Raw genomic sequence first — 21,972 nt, forward strand, 5'->3', positions numbered from 1 at the left:
GAGTACTTTTCATTTGCTCATTAAATACACTTTTAATGTTTATTAACCTCTCAGAAAATCATTTTACATTATTCGTATAATTGTCACTTATGTTTAGCAGCAACTTTAAACTTAAAGCATTGAGTCTGCCTATAATTATTGCTTTGTTTGTTTGAATTCGTTTGTTAGCTTACGTTTCTCTTGTTAGATTTGCTCTCTTTTTCGCCTTTCTTCGAGTGGGTGGTGTAAATTATTGACACTACTAAAACGCATTACTCATAATTGTTCGCATTGCTAGGATTAAAATAGACCGACGCTCGAAAGGTTGCTATCGTATATAGTTAAGTTGGATGTATACCCGCCCTAATGCTTAGCTCCTAGGGTATACGTACTCATAATAAATATTGCGGTTTCTAATAATATTCAATACTCGGGGAGCTCAATAAATACTTGAGGTTAATATTGCGCACTCAATTGACGTAAATGATATAAACCCATTCCATTTCGAATTCCTACTACTACGCTTTCATGTACGCGATTCGTTGCAGTAGCGATTTGCCAGGAGACTGACTGTATTGGTTTTCACACTTGTCCAACTTGAATTTGGGTTTCTAACTACTGGCACTCATCAGCAAGAAATGAGCGGTTGAGTTTTGTTCACAACTATGCACAGATTGGAGCTTTAACTAGGCTTACACTACCACTAGCTCGCTAGCTTGCCAAAATTAACAAATTGCATATCTAAAAAGTTCAACTAGGAAGAGATTAGCTTATAGGTGTTCTTATTGTAGATTTTTCGACGAGGTACAAAGTTGTACGTACGAGTATTTGAAAATAAGATGTGTTGTCGTAAGCACAATGAGGTACATGTGTATCAACATCATTCAAATCATCGTTACAATTATTCATTAATTATTATTCATGTATCATTATCAATTACTCGCTATCCATTGCGCAGCCGTATTGCAACTGAATACCCAAGAGACTAGCGTGAAAATCCGAAGACTTGGTTCCGAACTATCCTGCCATCCTTTCATCCTCTCATCCGGCCATCCTGTCCTTCGTCTCGTCTTGTCCCAGTAATAATATAACCTTAATGCTTAATACCACAGTCGAAGTAAGTACTATATGTAAATACACACATACAGTTCATATATGTATGGCCTATACCTACACCTAGATATACATATGTATATTGTTACTACATCATCTTCGCTCTCTTATACACGGTATATTCAAGTAGCGTTCGTCCTTGCCCCACTGCATCGATGGATCTCCGTCTGGTCTCATGCGGGGACTTGGGCTCGCCGCCTCCGCCAGGCGATGGGCGCGATCAGGGCGCGGATCAAGTGCGTCCGGGCCCGCCGCCTGGCCAGGATTATCCACGGCAAGGGCAGCAGCACCAGCGGCAGCAGCCAATAAGCGGGTCATAGCTCCACGTGACCTAGAGCCTGCTCCGTGGCGTTGGCGGCGGTGTGGCAAGTCTGCGTCGACATCCACTCGAAGTCCTTGATGGTAGCCTAAGTAATATGATATAATATATATAAACATGAATACCAGGAGCCTTCATCCCCGGAGTATCTAACCCACCTTGTGCATGGAGTAAACTGCCACGACGACCAGCACGTGCATTATGTTGTGGGAGTTCAGATAGTAGTCCACCACTCCGGGGAACCACTTCTCCGGGATTCGCATCGCTCCGATGGCACCGCCCAGTATGGAGACGCCGTCCTGGAACAGAGGGTTAATGGGCAAATTAGCGAGCGGTATTCGAAAGCGGATTGGTGTTTTGTGTCCGCTAGGAAAAGTGCTAAGCGGCTCTGTCCATTTACTCGAATGTACATATGTATGAAAATGTGACTTACAACTTCAACCTATGCGCACCGAGAGAGGCCAGCCAAAAACGTACAGTTATAGAAAATAGCAGTTAGTCAATTGGAAAGCCGGGACATACGCACCTGCAGGTAGACATGGGAAAGGGCCATGTGACTGCCGCCCACCATTCCACGGATGCGCAGGAAGGTCAGGATCGAGCGCATGGCGAAGGGCAGGGCGAAGCACAAGCGACGCTGCCAGGGTGAGCTGGCAGTTAGAGCCTGTCGTGGATTACGGATCGATTAGAGAGGATTCGCATCAACTGCCTGTGACACTCACCTTGTAGAGGCCCCACAGCGAGAGCACGCAGTAGGAAACAATGATGAGCCACTTGAGCACGGGGGGGAAGCACAGAGTGGTGGCTGTGACCAGGGGCAGGGCACCTGGAAATAGAAACCGGAGAGCGGAAGAGATTGTTAGCACACACAGTCTGCCCGCCGATAAGGCGGTCCAGTCGAAAAACAAAGCTCGATCGCGATGGAACGCCTCCCAGCTTCCGCCTGCCTAATCTTTGTCGCCTTGGCCGTCGGTTCATCGGCCATCCAGGGTGGAGTCTTCAAGGAGCTAACGACGCCCCTGGGTCAGCAGATCATGCGCATCGCCAAGTCGGCGGAGATGCGCTCCTTTATGGACACTTCTGTGAGTCCCTGCGACGATTTCTATGGCTATGCTTGTGGAAATTATGCGACAATAAATGCGGCAACATCGCAGAAAGACACCAATATCCGGCAGCTTATGTTTGCCAACTATCTGCGTCGGGTGAGGCAGGTGCTCAACGAGCCCCGGATAAGTACAGATCGGCCGATGGAGGTGCGCGTGAAGTATTTCTACGAGTCCTGCCTGGACACAGCGGCCTTGAGGACGAAACAGCGATCCCATCTGCTCAGTGTTCTAAGGGAGTTTGGCGGAATGCCGGCGGTGGAGGGAAAGTCCTGGGACTACGTCGGCTTCGACGCCATTGAGATGATGGCTCAGTTGCTCCGCCGCTACGGAAAGTTGACTCTACTGGGCGTCTATGTGGTTCCGGATCACTTAAACTCCCAGATTAAACGCCTTCAGTTGGGCCAAAGGCTCGATCTCGCTGAGAGCGATGAGTTTGCCAGTCTGTGGAAGAAGTATGCGCTGAAGATGCGTCTGCGGAACCTCCTGGGTCTGTCGGAGGAGCTAGCTGGAAAGACTGCTGAGGAGATAATAGAACTGGAATCGGAACTATCGCGCAGTGCTTTTGACCACAGAATGAATCGTGATCCGCGACTGATGCGCCATCTGACCATGCTGTCCAACATGAGCGATGCTTACGGACCGATTCTTAACGTGACTCGCTTTGTGACCTCCTGGTTGGGTACCGAATACAATCTTCCGGTTTTCGAATCAGTGCCTAGCTACCTTTTCCAGGTGAAGAAGATCCTGCTGAGCACCCCCAACCATGTGGTGGCCAACTATATGCTGTCCAGTCTGTTGACCGACTTTGAGATCACGGCGAATGAGGATCAACAGAAAGTAATCTGTCACGAGCGGATCACCGAGCTATTTCCCGATGTGGTGGACCATATGGTGTACCACTCATTAGAGCAGCAAAATCCCTACATAGCCAACGAGATGAGGAGTCTGTGGGTGGAGCTGAAGTCCTCCTTCCAGGAAATGCTCAGTTCCCCGGACATCGAATGGCTGGAGAAGCAGACGCGTGAGGAGTTACTAGAAAAACTCAATGGTATGTCCTTCGAGATAGCCGGCGGTCAGGCGGTCAACTTCGAGGAGCAGTACGGTGATCTGGTAGTCAGCTCCGCCGATTATTACGGCAATATCCAACGCCTGCTGGAGGTAAAGGCCAGAATTCTCCGAACAGATCTTTTGCGGGAGTCCAGAAGCGTATACTACTACCATGGTGTAACCGATACTCCTATCTACGAGACGGAAACAAATCTGGTGGTGCTACCGGTCAGCTATATGCAGCACCGCTATCTCTGGGACGAAGTTTATCCGGCTGCCCTTAAGTACGGCACTTTAGGTTTCACCCTGGCTCACGAGATGGCCCACGGTTTCGATGATCTGAATCGGCTCTACGACAGCAGGGGAAACCTCAACGACAACTGGAGCAGCCAGAGCAAGCTGGGGTTTGAGCTGGTCAAAAATTGCCTGGCGGACCAGTTTAGTGGGATGCGGTACGGCAACTTGCGATTGCGAAGATTGAAGTCGCAAGCTGAGAGTATAGCGGATAATGTGGGTATTCGCATTGCGCAGTCGGCGTACTGGAAATGGTTGGATCACGTAGAGATGGAGGAAACGGAATCCCTGCCACACATGACGCAGTCGCCGGATCAGCTTTTCTTCCTCAGCGCAGCTCAGTTCATGTGCTCGGATATCTATCCAGAAAGACGAGCGAACTTCGGGCGAAATAATTTCCATCCGCCGTATGAGGCCAGGGTATTCGCCATGATGATCAACAGCCCAGCCTTCGCCGAGGCATTCCAGTGCAGCAACTCGACCAAGATGAATCCCCCAAACAAGTGCCTGATGTATTGAGATTTCCCCTGTCTAGCTGATTACGCGCTTGTATATGTACTGAATAAAATAGTTCCGCTTCCCAAGCATTATCATCGCGTTCGTACTCACCAAAGCTTTGGCTCACCCAGATCCCGACCATGTCCAACTTGAGCAGCGTGTAGTACACATTCTCGCCCTTCTCGATGTTCATGAACAGGTGGTAGACGAAGCTGCCGCACCAGGGAGCCACCGATCCGAAGACGTGGCAGAAGGACAGGAACTTGTAGCCACTGTCCCAGGGCATCAGTCCGGGCACGATGGCCAGGATGTAGAAGATGGGTATGGCTAAAATGGTAAGATTAACGAAGGTGAACTTTTAGAACCATAAAATGTATGGGCTTGGTGCCTATCCAACTATAAGATAGATATGATGTCACCTATTTATATTTACATACAATGCGCATAGTCGGAGGTAGTAGAGCGTAATATTTAGATAGATTATTTCAGATTGGTCAGTACTCCAACATAAGCCTGACTAGTACGAAGCGAATTTGTTTGGAGCGCGAATTATATAAGAGTGCAGTTGAGATTGTATAAGAGCTGGGAGATAACATGTTGACCTACCCCAGCGCACCCTGGACATTGTATAAACAAATCCCGCTGATAAGGTGGCCGCCACCGATCGGGAGCAATTGAAAATTAGTTGAGTTTAATTAGGCGCGTGATGATGACGAGTCGGCTGTTGTGGCTCTGCCTTTTGGTGGCCATAGTTCCAGCTATGGCCAAGCCATCGGATGCGGGTGATCCCTTTGCCGACGACTTGACTTCGGATTACGCGAAGAAAATCATCGTGCAAGCGAAAGTGGCCGAAATGAAGACAATGATGAAGCCAGAGGTCTCGCCCTGCGACGACTTCTACACCCATGCCTGTGGAAACTGGCATCGCCACAATCCCGCCCAGCTATTGGGCGACGTTATGACCGACAACTTTCAATTAATATCCAAGGGATTCGATCGACGCCTCCAGCGGCTGCTGCGCGCCAATGACCTGCAATCCGAGCTGGAAAAGAAGATGCAGCGTTTCTACATGTCCTGCAATCTGGTGCACCGCGATGATGTGCACTACAAGTTGGCCCTGGAGAACGTCATCGGGGAGTACGGAGCACTCCCGGCCATGGTTGGGGCCCAGTGGAACTCCTCCGACTTCAGTTGGTGGCGAACAGTGGCCCAGATACAGCACAAATACGGAAAACAGATCATCCTGGGCCTGGAGATCATGCACGATATCCGGAACACATCGGTGAACCGCGTATACATAAGTCAGCCAGATTTTAAGACGATTAACACACGCTTAACGAATCTAATAGAGGAGGTACGCACATCCATGGATCTGCAGCAATACTTCGGTCTGAGTCCCAGCGTTGCAAAACACACGGCCGAGCAGCTCACTGAGTTGGAGAGAACTTTCTCGTCCGGTGGCTCTGGTGCAGCGACTCTGCAGGAATCACTCTCCCTCTATACGGTAGCCGATCTTCAAGAGAAGTACAGCGACCATCTAAATTTCACCGAATTCCTGGCCCTGATCCTCGGCGAGGAAAACATACCAAAGTCGTTGTACATCTATGATGAGGAGTACCTGGACAAAGCACTTCTGACCATGCGGAGCACACCGCTGGCCACACAGGCAAACTACGTTCTGTGGAAGCTGCTCGAGGACTTCCTGGTGGACGCCCAGCCCAAGGACATGGTTAAATGGTGCACCGAATCGACTAAGAAGTACTTCGGAAAGCTCGCCGAGCACGCAGTTTACAAGCGATATCGCAACCCGGACGTGGAGTCGGAAGTTCACAAGATCTGGGATCAGATCAAAGGAATCTTCAGGCATCGGCTGTTGGGAGACAAACTGGACTGGATATCCAATGCCACCAGGACGTTGGCCATCGAAAAGCTAGAACGTATGCAGCTGAACATCAACTCCTACGACGAGGAGAACTTTGAGAATGTGTATGGAGAGGTGTCCATCGATCGCCTCAATTACGTTCCAAATGTTCAGCAGCTGCTCATTGCCAAGGGCATCAGATTTGTGGCAAGGATTAATCAGCCGGCAGACTCCGTAGATGCCACAGAGCTACTCGGGTTTACTCCCGCCTACAACATTCAGGAGAACAACATCACGATCCCGGTGGCCCTGCTGCAGCCACGATATTTCTGGGGTGACCAGTATCCGGAGGCATTGAAGTACGCCACTCTGGGCTACCTCCTCGCCCACGAGATGCTACACGGCTTCGACGACGATGGAAGGCAGTACGATGCGTCTGGTAACCTGGCGCCCTGGTGGGACTTGAAATCCCGCTACGAGTTTGAGGAACGGCGCAAGTGCTTCCAGGCCCAGTATCACGAGTACCAATACGGTGGAAAAAAGCTGCCGGAGAGCAAGGATCAGTCGGAGAACATAGCGGATAGTGGAGGCCTTAAGTTGGCCTACGCCGCCTACGAGTTGTGGCTGGGTCAGCAATCCGAGGAGGTGCTTCAGCGAGAAACCATGGAGGGTCTGCCCTTCAACAGTCGCCAGCTTTTCTTCTTGGGATACGCACAATTGTTGTGTGACGACGTCCAGTTTCTGTTCCAGCCCTGGGTGAGTCAATCGGACAGGCATGCACCCAGCAAGTACCGGGTGATTGGACCACTGTCCAATTTCCAGGAGTTCCCCTGGGTCTTCAACTGCTCGCAATCGGCGCCCATGGATCCGGAGTACAAGTGCGCCATCTATTGATTCATTTGTTATTTAACTAAGTTTGCTTTAATGTTGTTTAACTTGGTAAGCTTGGTAACTTGGTAAAAATAAACAAACAAATATAATAGCATCTTTGAATTGGCAAAAATGTAGTTCTGGCATATATATAATTAATGCTGAATGTGTCTAGAAATGTAAACAAAGTAGCTTTATCAATAAGAGTGCGTAGAATCATATAGACGGTCATGGCTATATAGACGCTCTGATAATTGCTGTTGACAATATGTGTGTTTTAAATTGTCGAGAACTAACCATTCAATGACCCAACTTTTCGGTGTTAGTTTTTATTATGGGTAGAATTTAGTTCACAGTACTTTAAATTATGTCCTAACTAATCCAGGTTTACGGAGAAGAGCTGACACTTCTGGGGAGAGGTCATTCTGCTAGCGCTCCCGCAGTTGAAGTCCCGTCCAAAGGCTCTAAAGTTCGATAGTGCTCCCAGCACGCGGAGGGCATTGGGAGTGCCCAGAAACAGGGATTGCTTGTCCCGGAACTGTTCATTGGCATCATTGCACCACAACTGGGCAAAGCTGAGGAAGAACAGTCTTCGGGAGCCAAGGTTGAGTTGTGGCAAGGACTCGGAGCCCAAGAAGGATGGGTCCAGCTCGGCCAGAAGCCTTCGGTAGGCGTGGTAGGCCACCTGAATAGCCAGATTGTCGGCTATGTTCTCCGCCTGCAGATCGCTCTCCGGCAAGTACTGACCATTGAGCCGCAGTCTTCCGTACTGCTCCTTGAAGCAGGACTTCCTTTTGGAGTACTCAGCAAAGGACTTGGCATCCCACTTGGATGCATCTTCCAGGCTGTGTGCCAACTGCTGAGCCAGCAAGGTGCCCAGACTGCCATACCACACTGCTTTTGGATAGTAGCGGGACCACAGGAAGTTGGGTTGGAGCAGAGCAACTGGTAGCAGGACTCTCTTTCCCACAGGATCATAGGTGACCGATGTCTGAGCCTTCACCTTGACCCTCAAACTCTGATGGTTAAGTATGGTCCTCAGATTGTGAAGATAATCCCTAGGTTTCAGGTGCAGTTTCTCATATCGCTGCGTGAAATTGACTTCGGCATATCCATTGATCACCAGACTGGTTGTATTCAGCTGCTCTATTAGTTGTTCCCTCGTCTCCGGAACCAACCAATTCGCTGAAGAGTTTTGTAACAGACCTCTAAAGCTGCGCTGTAACTGCTGCCAGACTATATCTATTTCTTTATGGGTACCTTCATCTCCATACTGCTTGAACAACATGTGGTCAAGGAGCTCGGCAAAGAGATCCCTAACCCGGCTGACGCACTGCTCCACAACGGATTCCGCTCGCTCGTAGTAGAAGTGCTTTAAAAGCTCATTAAAGACGTAGTTAGCCAGTACGTGAGGTGGTGTCACTGTCACCAGCTCATCTAATTTCATTAGATAACCAGGCACATGCTGGTATAGGGACTCGTTGGCTTCCAACTCCCGGTCAAGGACAGTTTCCACGTACTGGGTGAGATTAGCGACATCAACGTAGTCCGCATCACTTGGAGTGTACAATTTGGACATCACTCCAACTCGGCGATCCACCATAATGGCGGCAATCTTTTGCTCAAACTCTGTGATTTCCCTTGCCGTTGTTACGGCCACTTTGGGATCCACACCTAAGTGACGTTCGAGGTGATTGGCTATGTCTTCTGCCACGCCCTTTCTGTTGGCCTCCGGACGAACCTGCTTTGGCTGTCCCACGTATATGTGATCCGCCGACTGCTGAAAGAGCAAAAGGATGTCAAAGCCGTACTGCCGCTTTATTCGCGCCACCGTGTCCAGCCAATCAAACTCCTCGGCTGGCCACTCCTGACCCGGGAGACTTAGGACGGGCATGCGTCCGAATTCAGCCACAATTTCCTGCAACTGACGTCTGTAGAGATCCTCCGCCGCCTGTCGGAAGAGCAGGCAACTGGCATAGAACTCCTTCAGTCGGAGCACGGCCACCTCATCCGTTTCCTCGTTCGCCGGCTGCTCCATCAGTCGCTGCTGCTTGTGGCTATAGGCCTTGAGCAGCAGCTGCACGAAGTTTGTCTCCCGGGGATAGGCATCGTTGGCCGGATTGATCTGGGGCCAATTTCCGCAGCTGTAGTCGTAGAAGTTGTCGCAGGCATCCGCGTCCTGCTCCATATAGCTCCGCATCTCGGCTGACTTGGACAGACGCATCAGTCGCTGGACATAGGCGCTGTCATTGGACTGCGAGATCAGCTGCTCCCGCGCCTGGATGCGCAGGTCAATGGCCGGCTGACCAGTTAGCAGGTGACCTCGACCACTTCCCACCAGATGGAGCAGCAGTAGCTGGAGCAGGGCATGTGCGATACGAAAGTTCTCCATGGCGAACACTCCGAGAGCGACTGAACGGGCAGCTCGACAAGACGCACTTCCGCACCCACTCTCTGCGACTGAGATTGAGATTAAGCTGCACTGAGAGAAATCTGAACGCAGTCCTGATATATGCATTATTCCATTCCATTATATGATATTTGGAATATATTTTCCGGTTGAGAAATATTGCCTATTGGTTTATATGCCACATATTATTGTATGTATGGGCTTGAAGTTTCTTTCAGTGCAGCACGGGGTGGAAGCGCTGCCCCAGCTCTTCCTTATCACCCGCTTGGTCGTGGGTCCCTTGTTTCTGTCCCAAGTTAGAGGGGAGTGCGTGATTGGAATACAGCTCACGTTATAGTGTAATAATTGGGTGGAATGCTATGGGCACTTAATGACGTCAGTAACTAGTATTGGCCGTTAATTGCTTTGGTTTGCATATTATTACAGTCGATAGCATTACGATTATATACTATAGAAGAGTGCATTGCATTTAAACGGGTTTCCCGTTTTGGCATGAACTTCGACGAGGTATTCTCATTTTTAAATGTATGCTAAGAACCGAAGATTTGGTTACCACCTCTAAGTTATAATAAGAAAGAAAGCGATAAGCCTAAGCGCTCCATTCCTTTTTCGGCAGCTTATTAACTACTTGGTTTATTCAAATATTTCATTTTAAAAGAGAAACATGGCGATGAAATTGCTCTGCATTTGGATTGTTGGTCACGTTGTCAGTGCCCTGGTTATAGCGGCCCCCACAAGCGAGGATGTGCTCAACCAGGACACGCCCTACATGAAGGAAATACTGCGTCAAGCCAAAGCTGCTGAGATCGAGAGCTTTATGGACCAGAAGTCGGATCCTTGCAAGGATTTCTACTCTTTCTCCTGTGGCAACTACAAGCGCATCAACTCGGCTTTGACTATGCGGGTAATGAGTACTGGAGTATTCGAGACTTTGACCAATGGATTCAACCGAAAGATCGTAAAGATGCTCAACACACCCAACGATACCTACGACACTCCGGAGGACATTCAGGTGAAGCATTTCTACGAGTCCTGTCTCCGGATCAAGGAGCTCAACTCGACGTACAGCGAAAAGCTTAAGGGGCTCATTGCTGAATTTGGAACGATGCCGCTGCTCGAAGGATCCTCCTGGCAGGAGGACGACTTCGACTGGCTGAATACTACTGCTCGCATGGCCCACCGATACGGAATAACGTCCATTATAGGCGTTGGAGTCGCCACGGACTTCGCCAATAACCAAAAAAACATTATCTACATAGGCCAGCAGGAGTTCCCACTGAAGACACGGTCCATGTATATGGACAACGAAACGGCCATCTACCGCCAAAATTATCAGAGTAATGTGGAGCTCATTTTGAAGCGATACTTAGGTGTTGAGGTCGAATTGGCAAGAAAAGCGGCCAAGGAAATGATTGACTTCGAGGTGGACTTGGCCCATGGACTGGTGGACAACAACGAGCACCTGGACCTAAGGGACCTGGTGGAACTTCTGACTGTCGCTGAATTGCGTGAGAGATATGCCCCCACCATGGACACAGACCAATTAATATTCGTGAGCATGGGAGAGAAGATTTCCGACAAGATCTACGAATTCAACAAGCGTTATCAGCAAAATTTGGTCGAGGTGATCGAGCGTACGCCCAAGAGCACTGTAGCCAACTATTTATTCATTCGCCTGATCTGGGAGTTTATAAAAAAACCAAGTGGACTGGAGGAAAAGCCGACAGAGGCCTGTGTGGACTTCACCAAGACGTACTTCGCCAAGAATCTGGACAACATGATCTACCGCCGCTACAAAAACGAGAAATCCTCCAGAGAAATCGACAACATGTGGCATCAATTGAAGTCCGCCTTTAAGGAGACCTTGTTATCCAGTCCGGCTCTAGATTGGATCGAGCCATCCACTAGAAGTCTTGCCATCGCTAAGCTGGAGGCTATGACCCTGCAGGTCAACAACTACGCTAAGGAGAACTTTACCAAGGACTTTGCGGACCTTAATTTGCAAAGCACGGACTGCGTGGAGAATTTGCGACAGGTTCAGATGATGCAAGCAAAACAAATGCGCCAATTGTTTCACCAGCCGGCTAAACCACTGGAAGCGGGCGAACTTATGAGCTATACGCCAATCAACGTCCTGGTGGAGAACACTATCAAGGTTCCTGTTTCCCTCCTACAACCCTTCTACATTTGGTCCGATGTCTACCCCAATGCGATTATGTTCGGAACCCTAGCCTACCTAATTGGACACGAGCTGATCCACGGATTCGACGACAGCGGGCGGAAGTTCGACGAGAAGGGGAACTCGAAGGATTGGTGGGATGAGAAGTCCAGCAGCAACTTCCTGAAACGGAGGGAATGCTTCACCAAGCAGTACGGCAGGTATGTCTACGATGGCATTCAACTGAAGGAGTCAACCGTGCAGTCGGAGAACATTGCGGACAACGGCGGAATGCGACTGGCCTACACCGCCTACCGGCAATGGTACGAAAACCAGCTGACACTTCCTAATGGGGCTCAGGAAATGACCAAGGAGACCCTGCCCAATATGCGATACACCGCCAAACAACTGTTCTTCATCAGCTTTGCTCAGAGCTGGTGCAACGATGTAGATCCCAAGGTGAAGGCCTTTCAGGTATCAACGGACAAGCACATGCCAGGAAAGTTCCGCGTTATTGGAACTTTATCTAACTTCGAGGAGTTTTCAAAGGAGTTCAACTGTCACGCCGGAACAGCCATGAATCCCATCGATAAATGCATACTTTACTAGAGTATATAATAGTAAAAACTAAGCAGCTCAACTTTTCAATTTTATTCGTTGTTAACTATTTACTTTGTGATTTCTAAGTTTTGGAAGGGATGAGCACTTTAGTAATGGTTAATATCCGACCTAATCCCATATTTTCTTATCCTATACCTCAACCTTAATTCATAAAGTGATGTTGAACAAATAAAATTTAAATATGCCTATTTACAATGTTTTTAGCGAAATGTGGAGATTCTGCTTTCGTCACAATTCGGAAACGTGCCGGCTGGGGCTTATATTGTTTGAGGTTTACAATAGGCACACATCAACTGGACGTCATGGCAGAGTAATCAACTACCTTGACATCAATTCTATCATTCACGTGAGTAGAACAATATAAAGAGTCTTTGCTAAAAGCACATTTACTTTAACAGCTTAATGAAGGTTATATTAAAAAATCATTGACTTCTTTCTGAGTAAAAATTCAGCCAATAAGGAAAAGTATAACAGATCCGAATCTAATTTTATAAAATGAAAGGTTTTCGCTAGTATTATACAACTAAAGCATATCTACAGAAAAAGTTTGTAGACAAGTTAAGTTCAGCTGTAATGTAACAGCTATAGTGAATGATAATGCTTCCGAGAAAAAAATGATTTGATAAAAATTAGCAAGCTGTTTGCAATCAGCAGTGAGCAATAGGAACTCAGTGTTTGAGCTGAGCACTGTGTCAGAGAGCACCCGATAACCCCAGGGTCGCCTTTTGTTTACCGAGATCCGAGGAGCGGCTTGGCTTTAATGGGGATGGCGATGAACTCATCAGATCAACTGAGGCACGACAGTCGATCATGGGAATTAAAACGAAGCACAACGCGATGCAGTTGCTCTGTATTTGCATTGCTGGCCACGTCCTAAGTGCGATGGTCGCGGCTGCTCCTACCAGCGAGGAAGATCTCAAACAGGACACGCCCTACATGAAGGAACTACTGCGTCAGGCGAAGACGGCTGAGATCGAGAGCTTTATGGACCAGAAGGCGGATCCATGCAACGATTTCTACGCATTCTCCTGTGGCAATTATAAGCGCATCAACTCGGCTTTGAGCATGCAAGTGGTCACCACTGGAGTATTCGAGACTCTGACCAAAGGACTTAACCGAAAGATCCTGAAGATGCTCAACACACCCCACGATACCTACGACACTCCGGAAGACATTAAGGTGAAGCATTTCTACGAGTCCTGCCTCCGGATCAAGGAGCTCAACTCGACGTACAGCGAAAAGCTGAAGCGGCTAATTGCTGAATTTGGAACGATGCCGCTGCTCGAAGGATCCTCCTGGCAGGAGGACGACTTCGACTGGCTGAATACTACTGCTCGCATGGCCTACCGATACGGAATAACTCCTGTTATCGGCATTGAGGTGAATAAGGACTTGGCCAGCAATACTCGGAACCGAATATACCTGGGTCAGCAGGACTTCCCGCTGGAGGCGCGTTCCATGTACGTCGATGATGCAACAGCAGTATATCGTCAGAAATATCGTAATAATATCCAGCGCATCTTGCAGCGTTCCCTGGGCGTGCAAATGGATTTGGCCAAAAAAACGGCCAAGGAACTGATTGACTTTGAGGTGGATTTGGCTCAAGGACTAGTGGACGATAGCGAAGGACTAGATCTGGGTGAATTGACCCAGTTACTCACAGTGGACGAAATCCAGAGAAGGTACTCGCCCACCTTGGATATCGACCGATTGCTGTTTGTGAGCATGGGAGAGCGCATTTCCGACCAGATTTACGAATATAACAAACGTTATCAGCAAAACTTGGTCGAAGTCATTAAGCGTACGCCCAAGCGCATTGTAGCCAACTATATATTCTTCCGGCTGATCTGGGAGTTTGTGGAGACGCCATCCGATTCGCAGGAGAAGCAGAAGCAGGCATGCGTGGACCTTACCAAGAAGTACTTTGCCAAGAATCTGGACAACATGTTCTATCGTCGCTACAACAACGAGAAATCCTCGAGAGAAATCGACAACATGTGGCGTCAATTGAAATCTACCTTTAACGAGACACTCCGTTCCAGTCCCGCCTTGAATTGGATCGAGCGACCCACACGGAACCTTGCTATGGCGAAGCTACAGGCGATGACGCTGGAGGTCAACAACTACTCAGATGACAACTTCACCGAGGAGTTTGCCGAACTCAATCTGCAAAGTGACGACTACGTGGAGAATGTGCGATATACAAGCCTACTTGGGGCCAAACAGATGCGGGAGATGCTCCACAAGCCGGCCAAACCGTTTGAGGCGGGCTCCCAACTCAGTTACACCCCGGCCAACATCCTGATAGAGAACACCATCAAGGTTCCGGTGGCCCTGCTACAGCCCTTCTACATTTGGTCCGATGTCTACCCCAATGCGATTATGTTCGGAACCCTGGCCTCCCTAATTGGACACGAGTTAATCCACGGATTCGACGACAGCGGGCGGAAGTTCGACGAGAAGGGGAACTCGAAGGATTGGTGGGATGAGAAGTCCAGCAGCAACTTCCTGAAACGACGGGACTGCTTCACCAAGCAGTACGGCAGGTATGTCTACGATGGCATTCCGCTGAAGGAGTCAACCGCGCAGTCGGAGAACATTGCGGACAACGGCGGAATGCGACTGGCCTACACCGCCTATCGGCAATGGTACGAAAACCAGCTGACACTTCCTAATGGGGCTCAGGATATGACCAAGGAGACCCTACCCAACCTGCGATACACCGCCAAACAACTGTTCTTCATCAGCTTTGCTCAGAGCTGGTGCAACGATGCACATCCCAGTGTGAAGGCACTTCAGGTGTCAACCGACCAGCACATGCCAGGAAAGTTCCGCGTTATTGGATCTTTATCTAACTTCGACGAGTTCTCGAAGGAGTTCAACTGCCCAGCCGGATCCGCCATGAATCCTAGTGAGAAATGCATACTGTACTAGTAAGATTGACCCGAAATGTCATTCCTCAACTTGATCGACCAAACCTATTTAGATTTGCTAATATTGAGGGTATTTAAATTATAGTTTCGAGTAAGCGCGAAGAAATTTTGTTGACTTGGTCAAAAAATTCAAATTTTAAAATCTGTGAAATAAATAGAACGTAAAAATTGTACCTTACACTAATGGAAGTTATCAACAAAATCCATGTTCAGCTGGGGGTGAATGCTATCTTTAGTTGGCCACTTTCTTATGCATGCCCAAGCCAACCTCAGTCAAGGTTCATTACAAATTCCGACCTAATCTATTTACGTGCCTCCACTTGGCTTTGACCGTGATTGTTACGAGCAGTTAGACGCGGCGGATCGATAATTAAGCCAGTGGTGACAGGTGGGTGGGAAAGGGGCGGAGGTGGAAGGTTGAGGGCAAACGGAACTCACCATGTGTCAGTATGTTGATGGTCTCGTTGTGCCAGTAGAACAGGCTGAGGAGGCATCCCTTGAAGGTCTGCAGTGGTCTGTAACCACGGAGTACGTAGGGATTGAACTGAAGATACGTGGGCATGTCCTGCCAGGGCAGCAGCTGGACCACATTCTCGTCGGATCCGGAACTGCTGCTGCTGCTGCTGGAGCTGCTGGCACTGCTACTAGGCCCCGATGAAGCTGCAGCTGGTGGATGCTCCGCTGCAGGGACTAGCGAACTTGTTGCTGATCCCGATCCCAGCAAGGCAGACGTTGGCGTGGTGGAAGCTTTGGCGGAAGACGTTGATGATGTGGCGGGCATATCCGGCTGAGTGGGTTCAGTGGATGCTATTGCGGTTGCTGTTTCCGTCGCCTCCTTGCCTTTCATTCCGTTCAGGGAAAGGGTCTCAGCGGGAGCACTTGGGATGCCTGGAGCTCCACACGCTTCCACTTGGCCATCAGTGGCGCGTGTAGGCGGCGTGGGTGGCGGAGTCAGCGACATGGTCTCCACGGTGCTGCCCAGGCAGTCGCATCCAGTGTTTCCTCCTCCAATCCTGGCCTTTGTGGAGCTGCCCAGCAGCTGCTGATCGGGTTTCAGGTCAACGGCGACTGCAGCGGCGGCGGCGGCAGCGGTGTCCATGCCGTGCTAATACCTTCGATCGTTTTCGAAATCGGTAGCGGTAACGGTAACGGTTACGGTTTCGGGCTCACTTCCAGTTCTAATTACTGTTCCAGTTCCGGTTCCGGTTGCGTGGCCGTTTCCGTTTCCGGTTCCCTAGCTGGCCAGCTGAAAGCGAAAGCAAACGTCATGAATTATGGATCGTCTATATGCGGCTGGCCAAGATGCGATGTGTTACGTATGTGTTGGCCAAAAAAACACGTGCGAAAGCGAAAAGGAAAATGAAAACGAGACCAGGACAATGTCAACACACACACACTCGCACAGCAGCCTCGTGACCCAAAAAGGCCTGCGCCATTTGTACTCCTCAGTGTGTGTGTGTGTAATTGAATATTCCATGCGACTCACGCGAGTCTCGGATTAGGCCACAAATATCAGCTCCCGGGCTCGGGAAAAAATCAATAAAAATACTCACTTCTGCCATGGAACGCGCAAACGTTTTTGGTACAGAATCCTACTCGCAAATGTAGAGGGATTACGTTTTTTCGGGGACTAGAATCCTGGACCGATGCTACGATGAGCAGGTTTCTCCATTCGGCTTGCAGATGTTACGTGGGCGGGGCATACTATATAGTCTATCGATGTTCAAGCCATTCCATCGGCTTCCGTGGGCTTCTTTCGGACAAAATGAAGTATATCCCAGCTAGATTGACTCTTTCCCAAAGCGACAAAACGCGGGAAGCAGAGTTCGGGGAAGTGAATCCGCGCACACGACCGTTGGGATAGGCACGTCAGTATTTGACTGAGCGTGGGCACACGATAACGATACCGTTATTTTTCCTCGCGTATTGTTATGCAATTGAATGAATCGGAACCCGTATTTTTATTGGGCGCCAAAGCAGCGCAGGCGCAGTGCCGAACATGAGGCAGCCAGCTGGTGCTCGCGCAATTACTCTTTAATTTTAAAAAGGCAAATTTACAACAATTAAAAAGTTGATTTATTTGTTTTGTAACGCTTTTGTATCAGTCGTCCGTTGCTAGTTTTGAATTTGAATACTTCCCGCCTGTATTTTCATTATCTGGCAACTTTAACTACTGCTTACTCTTACTAACACTGTGCTATGACGACCCTTAAAGGTTGCATTGCCTAACATCGATATCAAGAAAACATCGATAAGAGTCGCTCAATGAGATGTTTCTCACATCACTAACCAAGTGCAATTCAATTTAATCCGTTGCAAATAACCGCGTATTAATTATATTTGTTGCACTGCAGGCTGCTGAAAAGAGCTGTTGAAAAGAGCAGCCCAGCCAAACGAGCACCGCAATGCGGTAATTTCATCGCAAACGAGCTGATAGAGGCGTACTGCGCGCCGGAAGCGAAAAAGGGCGCCAAAAGGTGAACATTCCCATGCAAACACTCGCACTTAAGCATAAACAACAGGACAAAACCCATGCAACTACCCTCCCCGAAGGACAAACACATGCCCAGCGGCAGCGTGCAGCAAGCGAAAGCGAATTTCTCCTGGCAGTCGCTAACGCAACTCTTGAGCGGCCTGTGGCAGCGCCTCTATTTGCCGCGTTCGCCGTTTTTGGCTCTGCCAGCGCCGCCCCTCGCCACGCCCCCAGCTAATACTACGCAGCGCCGCGCGAAGAAAGAGGTAAGACGGCTGCAAAGCCCCAAACAAGATATGAAAATGCTGGACAAAACAGATAGCTCGAAAATAGGGAAAACAAGATATCCAACAAAACTGCTACCTGTCCATGGGATTTGTGGCACCCATACAGACGCAGACGCGAGAGTGCGGGTGCACAGCTGACTACGCAGCACGCCGCACACGCTCTTATTCTTAACACACGATTTATATTAGAGCAGAACAGTTACTTTCCAGTTTTTGCTCCGAGAAGCAAAGTTTTGTGTTATTGTGTTCTTTTTTATTGGTTGTAGGCAATTATTATTGTGCTTTTTTAGTTTTTCCCCCAAAGTGTTTTGTTTGGTACTGTTGTTGCGCACTCGGCAGCTCTTTTTCGTCAGCGTTTTTCAACACTGTTTAGTTGGCGTGCACAACACTGTCTCCCAGACGTGGTGAATAAAATACCAAGTGACGTGAATTGAAGGAAAAAAACACGATTTTCAACGTAAACGCACACTATTTTTCGGTGTGTTTGAAAAGCCCAAAAAGCGTTTTCAACAACAGGCAGAAGCAAGGATTTGCAGGACAACAATTGTGGATATAGCGGCAGCAGCAGCTGCTCAAAAGGCAACAACAACGGCAGCGACAGCGACGCTTCAGCCAAGCAACAACAACAGTAGCAAAGCAAAGCCAGCGGAGCGCATACAACAAAAATCAATTTTCGCGCTCGTGAAAAATATCAGCAGCAAATTGCAAGGTAGATGCGCTAATGGTTAGCTAATTAAAATGCGAAAGTTTTTGGACTTTTTCGTTGCTTTTATTTGTAGTCCGTTCCAATGCACCCACACAGGCACAATATTGCAATTTGCTTGAGCGCCCGCGTGTGCGAGTGTGTGTATGTGGGTGTGAATGTGTGCGTGTGCGTGCCAGCTGTATTCCGTACTGTACTCACCTTTTTGGTGGGAACAGCTGAAAGGGGTGGTGGGTGATACGGGGCTGTTCCCAGTGCTCACACCACCCGTTGACTTACGGTTCATAAGTACATATGTGCATGCATATATGCGCATATAGGCAGTAGTATATAGCCTATAGATAAATCTGATAGGTGTCCTATAGGTACCACAGACCCACTGACAATGTGTGTATACTACGTTTTCAGATGCCCAGAACACGGAGACTCCACCACTCAAGGGATCGCTCCTCGGCAGGCACACGAGACAAGCGCCGACGACACGATACTGCCGATCATTCGCCACCCCTAGCTGAGGCCCCATCGCCGTAAGTTCACCATCATGTTTGCATTCTCCGATTTTCCCATATTCTCGGGATTCTCTGCGAGCTATGTGAGGAACTACTCAGCTACCCATTGTACTCATGGTCTCCATTATTTCACTGCAGGCCGCGCATCACCAACACACATCACACAAGATCGGCGGCCAAGCGAAGGCGACACGAGCTCGATGCCAAGAAGGCCCAGATATCCAAGGAACCCACGTAAGTAACTCTCATGATTTGTCACTTGGCAAAACCTATTCTATCAGAGGGTCTAAAATAGATTCAAGCGAAGTTGACATCGCTGTGGAATCACATACCCTTCGGGTAAACTCTACAAGGAATATAAAAGGAATTATAAAGGAATCAGTCCCTGTATAATAACTGCTTTGAATTCCAAAGCGTTATTGTGGTCAAATATTCATCAGACGAAACGAAAAAACCCTGTCTGGTTACAAAAATCGATTGCGACATTCCCAACGCACCGAAAATATTTTAAGCTGTCAAGAGATTTGCTCTGCCTTTGTGACAGCATTTGAAAAGGAATACAAATTGTTCTTTATTGCGAAATTGATCGAGTCAATCGATTCCATTCCAGTATAGATCGTAATGCTTTTTGAATGGGTATATCCCGATAGCGCAGATTTGGCTGCATCAACCGTTTAACTAACGGTACCGTTGCTAATTTTTGATTTTATGCAAAAACATAAAAGCGGCCTTGGACAAGAAGAAACCTTAAGATTGTTAGCTCTGAATTTACTTACCTATTTCGCACTTTTCTTGCATTTAGGAGTGTGACTTGCCTGAAAGTTAAAGAGACGGAGGGGCAAGACTTAACATCTGCCTCCACAACATCGACTGAATAAACAAACTTCCCTGGTGTGAAACCTTTCGAAAAGTCTCGGCTCAGTCTCGTCCACGTAAACTGGCTCTGCCTACTGCACCACGGGTATTTCCCGCAGCTGTCGGAGATGTGGCAACCAAAGAGTCCTGCCCACGCAGCGCTCCGCGCTCCTTGGGACTCGCTTTCTTTGAATGGCTTGTAAACGGTCGTGTCTTTAATGGCGCATGGCTCCATAAAGAAGTGCCGCTCGGGCAGCAGGAGCAGCCAGAGAGACAAATTAACATTTGGCCATATATGGCAAGTGAAATCTGCGCTGGTTCCTGCCAGCTAAGAGTCATCCTCTTCAGTCGGCTTACTGTAAATTAATGCGGACTCAGCGATTTCTTTGTGCTGACCCCCTTCGGGAGGCCGGTGAACGTGGGCGTTGGGACTCCACCAGATCTGGCGGATCCTGGCGCGTTGTCCGCTGCATTTCCTCGCCTTAATTTATGCGCCTGCGTATTTAAAGCGTATTTGCATATTACTCAAAACAACGGATAACTTGAGGCGCGACGTTGTCGCATTTATTATTGTTTAATACACTTGGCGTGGCCTTTTTAGGTAGTTGCAGCAAGAGCATCTTGGGGAGTTGGCTTAATCAGAGTCGCATTTCGCAATTTATACGCCACTAGCAGCGACCGCTTTCTTTGTCGATAAAGTGACGTTTTCATGCCCGCCAGGGTGCTGCCGTTGCTGTCATTGTTTATTAACCTTTTGCATTTGCCATAAAACACGCTGGCTAAGTGTTCATGAACCACAGCAGCGGCAGATTAATCGACCTGTCTCGGCTCATTACTCAAATGTTGGTGACATCTTGCAACGCGGAAGTGGCCGAAAAACGCAGCCCAAATATGAAAATCAAACGCATCGATAAGGAGTACTATTCTCAAATGTGTATTGCCCGCGTTTCCGCCATGCTCTTGTTTTATTGTCGATCATTTTCGATTTCAATCATTTTTTATTTAAATTACAAGCCATCAATTGGGTGCACGCATGGTGCGGCGAATTCGCCGCTGCCTCGACTGCGTCTCGATCGTCTGTCTGTAAGATGGTAAACTGGAAATGCGAGCAGCGAAGTCGAGCGGTAGAGGCGGCAGCGCCGGAGGCAGCGGCGGTACAACCGACACTTGTTCGCTACCAACTTGTCGCTCGGCTGCTCAGTCGCAACGACAACTCGAAAGCGAATGGAGGTGCTGGCTTCTTCGCTCGTCGCCGTCGCCGCCGTGCAACCGCCACCAAGTGTTTTTTGAGAGAAATGTATAAGCAGCTCTATATTGTTTATAATTTTTAACAAAATGCAGTGTGTGCTTCTGAAGCACTGAAGCTCCCCGTGTGATTTGTGTGATTTTCGCGAATTGTTTATGCATCCTGGCCAAAAATAATAACTCGCGCGCCTACGGAATTTCAAATCAGCTCGAAAACACCCCCTCAATTATTCCAAGAAGTTTCAATGCTGTGCATACAGAGCTTTAGAGGACAGAAGAAAATCAGTGGCCAGTGGGAACAAACTTTAGCCAACACGCGTTAACTAAGCCAAGATAAGATAACTACGACTACGACTGCGACGATGACGCCTACGACTTATCAAAGACGGGTTGCACCGAACTGAACGGATGACTTGGAGGAACCGGACGTGCCGATAGTGCTTTTATTGGGCAAGGGATTTCGCATTTATTTCCGATTCCATTACTCATAGCGTCACAACCAGTTGCCGTTTGTCGGCTTCTGCCTGCTGTTGACCCGCTTGGCTGTTTGGCTGTTTGACTGTTTGGCCGATCGGGGGCCCAAGACTTGCGTTTCCTTTTGCGAATCAGGTTAAAAAAGTAAAAATTGTGAAAACTGGTCGGCGGAGGACCTGTTCGCAGCCGGGTCTTTGAGCTCGGCGCATGCGCAGAC

At 48.6% G+C, this 21,972-nt stretch overlaps 7 protein-coding genes across 10 annotated transcripts in view; 5 read left to right on the plus strand and 2 right to left on the minus strand.

Moving 5' to 3' along the window:
- Nucleotides 1–3: 3 nt before the first annotated feature.
- On the minus strand, nt 4–17,093 carry LOC117144537 (progestin and adipoQ receptor family member 4). Of its 2 annotated transcripts, XM_033309768.1 has the most exons (8): nt 16,763–17,093; nt 15,648–16,455; nt 4,468–4,683; nt 2,134–2,237; nt 1,938–2,075; nt 1,845–1,853; nt 1,570–1,710; nt 4–1,499 (listed from the first exon to the last, which is right to left on the minus strand). In XM_033309768.1, the coding sequence occupies exons 2-8, from the start codon at nt 16,306–16,308 to the stop codon at nt 1,407–1,409; spliced, it is 1,362 nt and encodes a 453-aa protein (XP_033165659.1). In that variant the 5' UTR covers nt 16,309–16,455; nt 16,763–17,093; the 3' UTR covers nt 4–1,406. The 2 variants fall into 2 exon arrangements, with proteins under 2 accessions (XP_033165659.1, XP_033165661.1); XM_033309770.1 differs by lacking the exon at nt 1,845–1,853.
- LOC117144534 (neprilysin-1) lies at nt 2,332–4,445 on the plus strand. Its single transcript, XM_033309765.1, has one exon. The coding sequence runs from the start codon at nt 2,332–2,334 to the stop codon at nt 4,375–4,377; it is 2,046 nt and encodes a 681-aa protein (XP_033165656.1). The 3' UTR covers nt 4,378–4,445.
- LOC117144533 (neprilysin-1) lies at nt 5,052–7,202 on the plus strand. Its single transcript, XM_033309764.1, has one exon. It carries the CDS (start codon nt 5,063–5,065, stop codon nt 7,109–7,111), a length of 2,049 nt encoding a protein of 682 aa, XP_033165655.1. The 5' UTR covers nt 5,052–5,062; the 3' UTR covers nt 7,112–7,202.
- Nucleotides 7,401–9,490, minus strand: LOC117144535 (neprilysin-4). The gene has a single exon (XM_033309766.1). The coding sequence runs from the start codon at nt 9,477–9,479 to the stop codon at nt 7,464–7,466; it is 2,016 nt and encodes a 671-aa protein (XP_033165657.1). The 5' UTR covers nt 9,480–9,490; the 3' UTR covers nt 7,401–7,463.
- Nucleotides 10,159–12,264, plus strand: LOC117144536 (endothelin-converting enzyme homolog). The gene has a single exon (XM_033309767.1). It carries the CDS (start codon nt 10,162–10,164, stop codon nt 12,262–12,264), a length of 2,103 nt encoding a protein of 700 aa, XP_033165658.1. The 5' UTR covers nt 10,159–10,161.
- On the plus strand, nt 13,062–15,387 carry LOC117144532 (neprilysin-4). Its single transcript, XM_033309763.1, has one exon. It carries the CDS (start codon nt 13,087–13,089, stop codon nt 15,208–15,210), a length of 2,124 nt encoding a protein of 707 aa, XP_033165654.1. The 5' UTR covers nt 13,062–13,086; the 3' UTR covers nt 15,211–15,387.
- A 410-nt stretch (nt 17,094–17,503) lies between the features above and the next one.
- LOC117144531 (serine/threonine-protein kinase Doa) overlaps nt 17,504–21,972 on the plus strand; it is a 33,939-nt gene continuing 29,470 nt past the window's right edge. Inside the window, exons 1-3 of one of the 3 annotated variants that reach the window (XM_033309760.1) lie at nt 17,504–17,948; nt 19,081–19,199; nt 19,320–19,415. In XM_033309760.1, the coding sequence (XP_033165651.1) occupies nt 17,742–17,948; nt 19,081–19,199; nt 19,320–19,415 (422 nt within the window). In that variant the 5' untranslated portion in view covers nt 17,504–17,741. Of the gene's footprint in view, nt 17,949–19,080; nt 19,200–19,319; nt 19,416–21,234; nt 21,334–21,972 lie in introns of those variants that run through there. The other 2 variants (XM_033309758.1, XM_033309759.1) reach the window with 2 other exon arrangements.

This window comes from Drosophila mauritiana, chromosome 3R (genome assembly GCF_004382145.1).
Source record: "Drosophila mauritiana strain mau12 chromosome 3R, ASM438214v1, whole genome shotgun sequence".
Classification (NCBI taxonomy): domain Eukaryota; kingdom Metazoa; phylum Arthropoda; class Insecta; order Diptera; family Drosophilidae; genus Drosophila; species Drosophila mauritiana.

Coding starts and splice junctions, on each gene's coding strand:
- LOC117144534 (XM_033309765.1), top strand. CDS start 2,332: ATGGAACGCCTCCCAGCTTCCGCCTGCCTAATCTTTGTCGCCTTGGCC.
- LOC117144532 (XM_033309763.1), top strand. CDS start 13,087: ATGGGAATTAAAACGAAGCACAACGCGATGCAGTTGCTCTGTATTTGC.
- LOC117144533 (XM_033309764.1), top strand. CDS start 5,063: ATGATGACGAGTCGGCTGTTGTGGCTCTGCCTTTTGGTGGCCATAGTT.
- LOC117144535 (XM_033309766.1), bottom strand. CDS start 9,479: ATGGAGAACTTTCGTATCGCACATGCCCTGCTCCAGCTACTGCTGCTC.
- LOC117144536 (XM_033309767.1), top strand. CDS start 10,162: ATGGCGATGAAATTGCTCTGCATTTGGATTGTTGGTCACGTTGTCAGT.
- LOC117144537 (XM_033309768.1), bottom strand. CDS start 16,308: ATGGACACCGCTGCCGCCGCCGCCGCTGCAGTCGCCGTTGACCTGAAA. Junction 4,684..15,647: donor CATCAACATACTGACACATG/GTGAGTTCCGTT, acceptor TTACCATTTTAG/CCATACCCATCTTCTACATC. Junction 2,076..2,133: donor CGCTGTGGGGCCTCTACAAG/GTGAGTGTCACA, acceptor AATCCACGACAG/GCTCTAACTGCCAGCTCACC.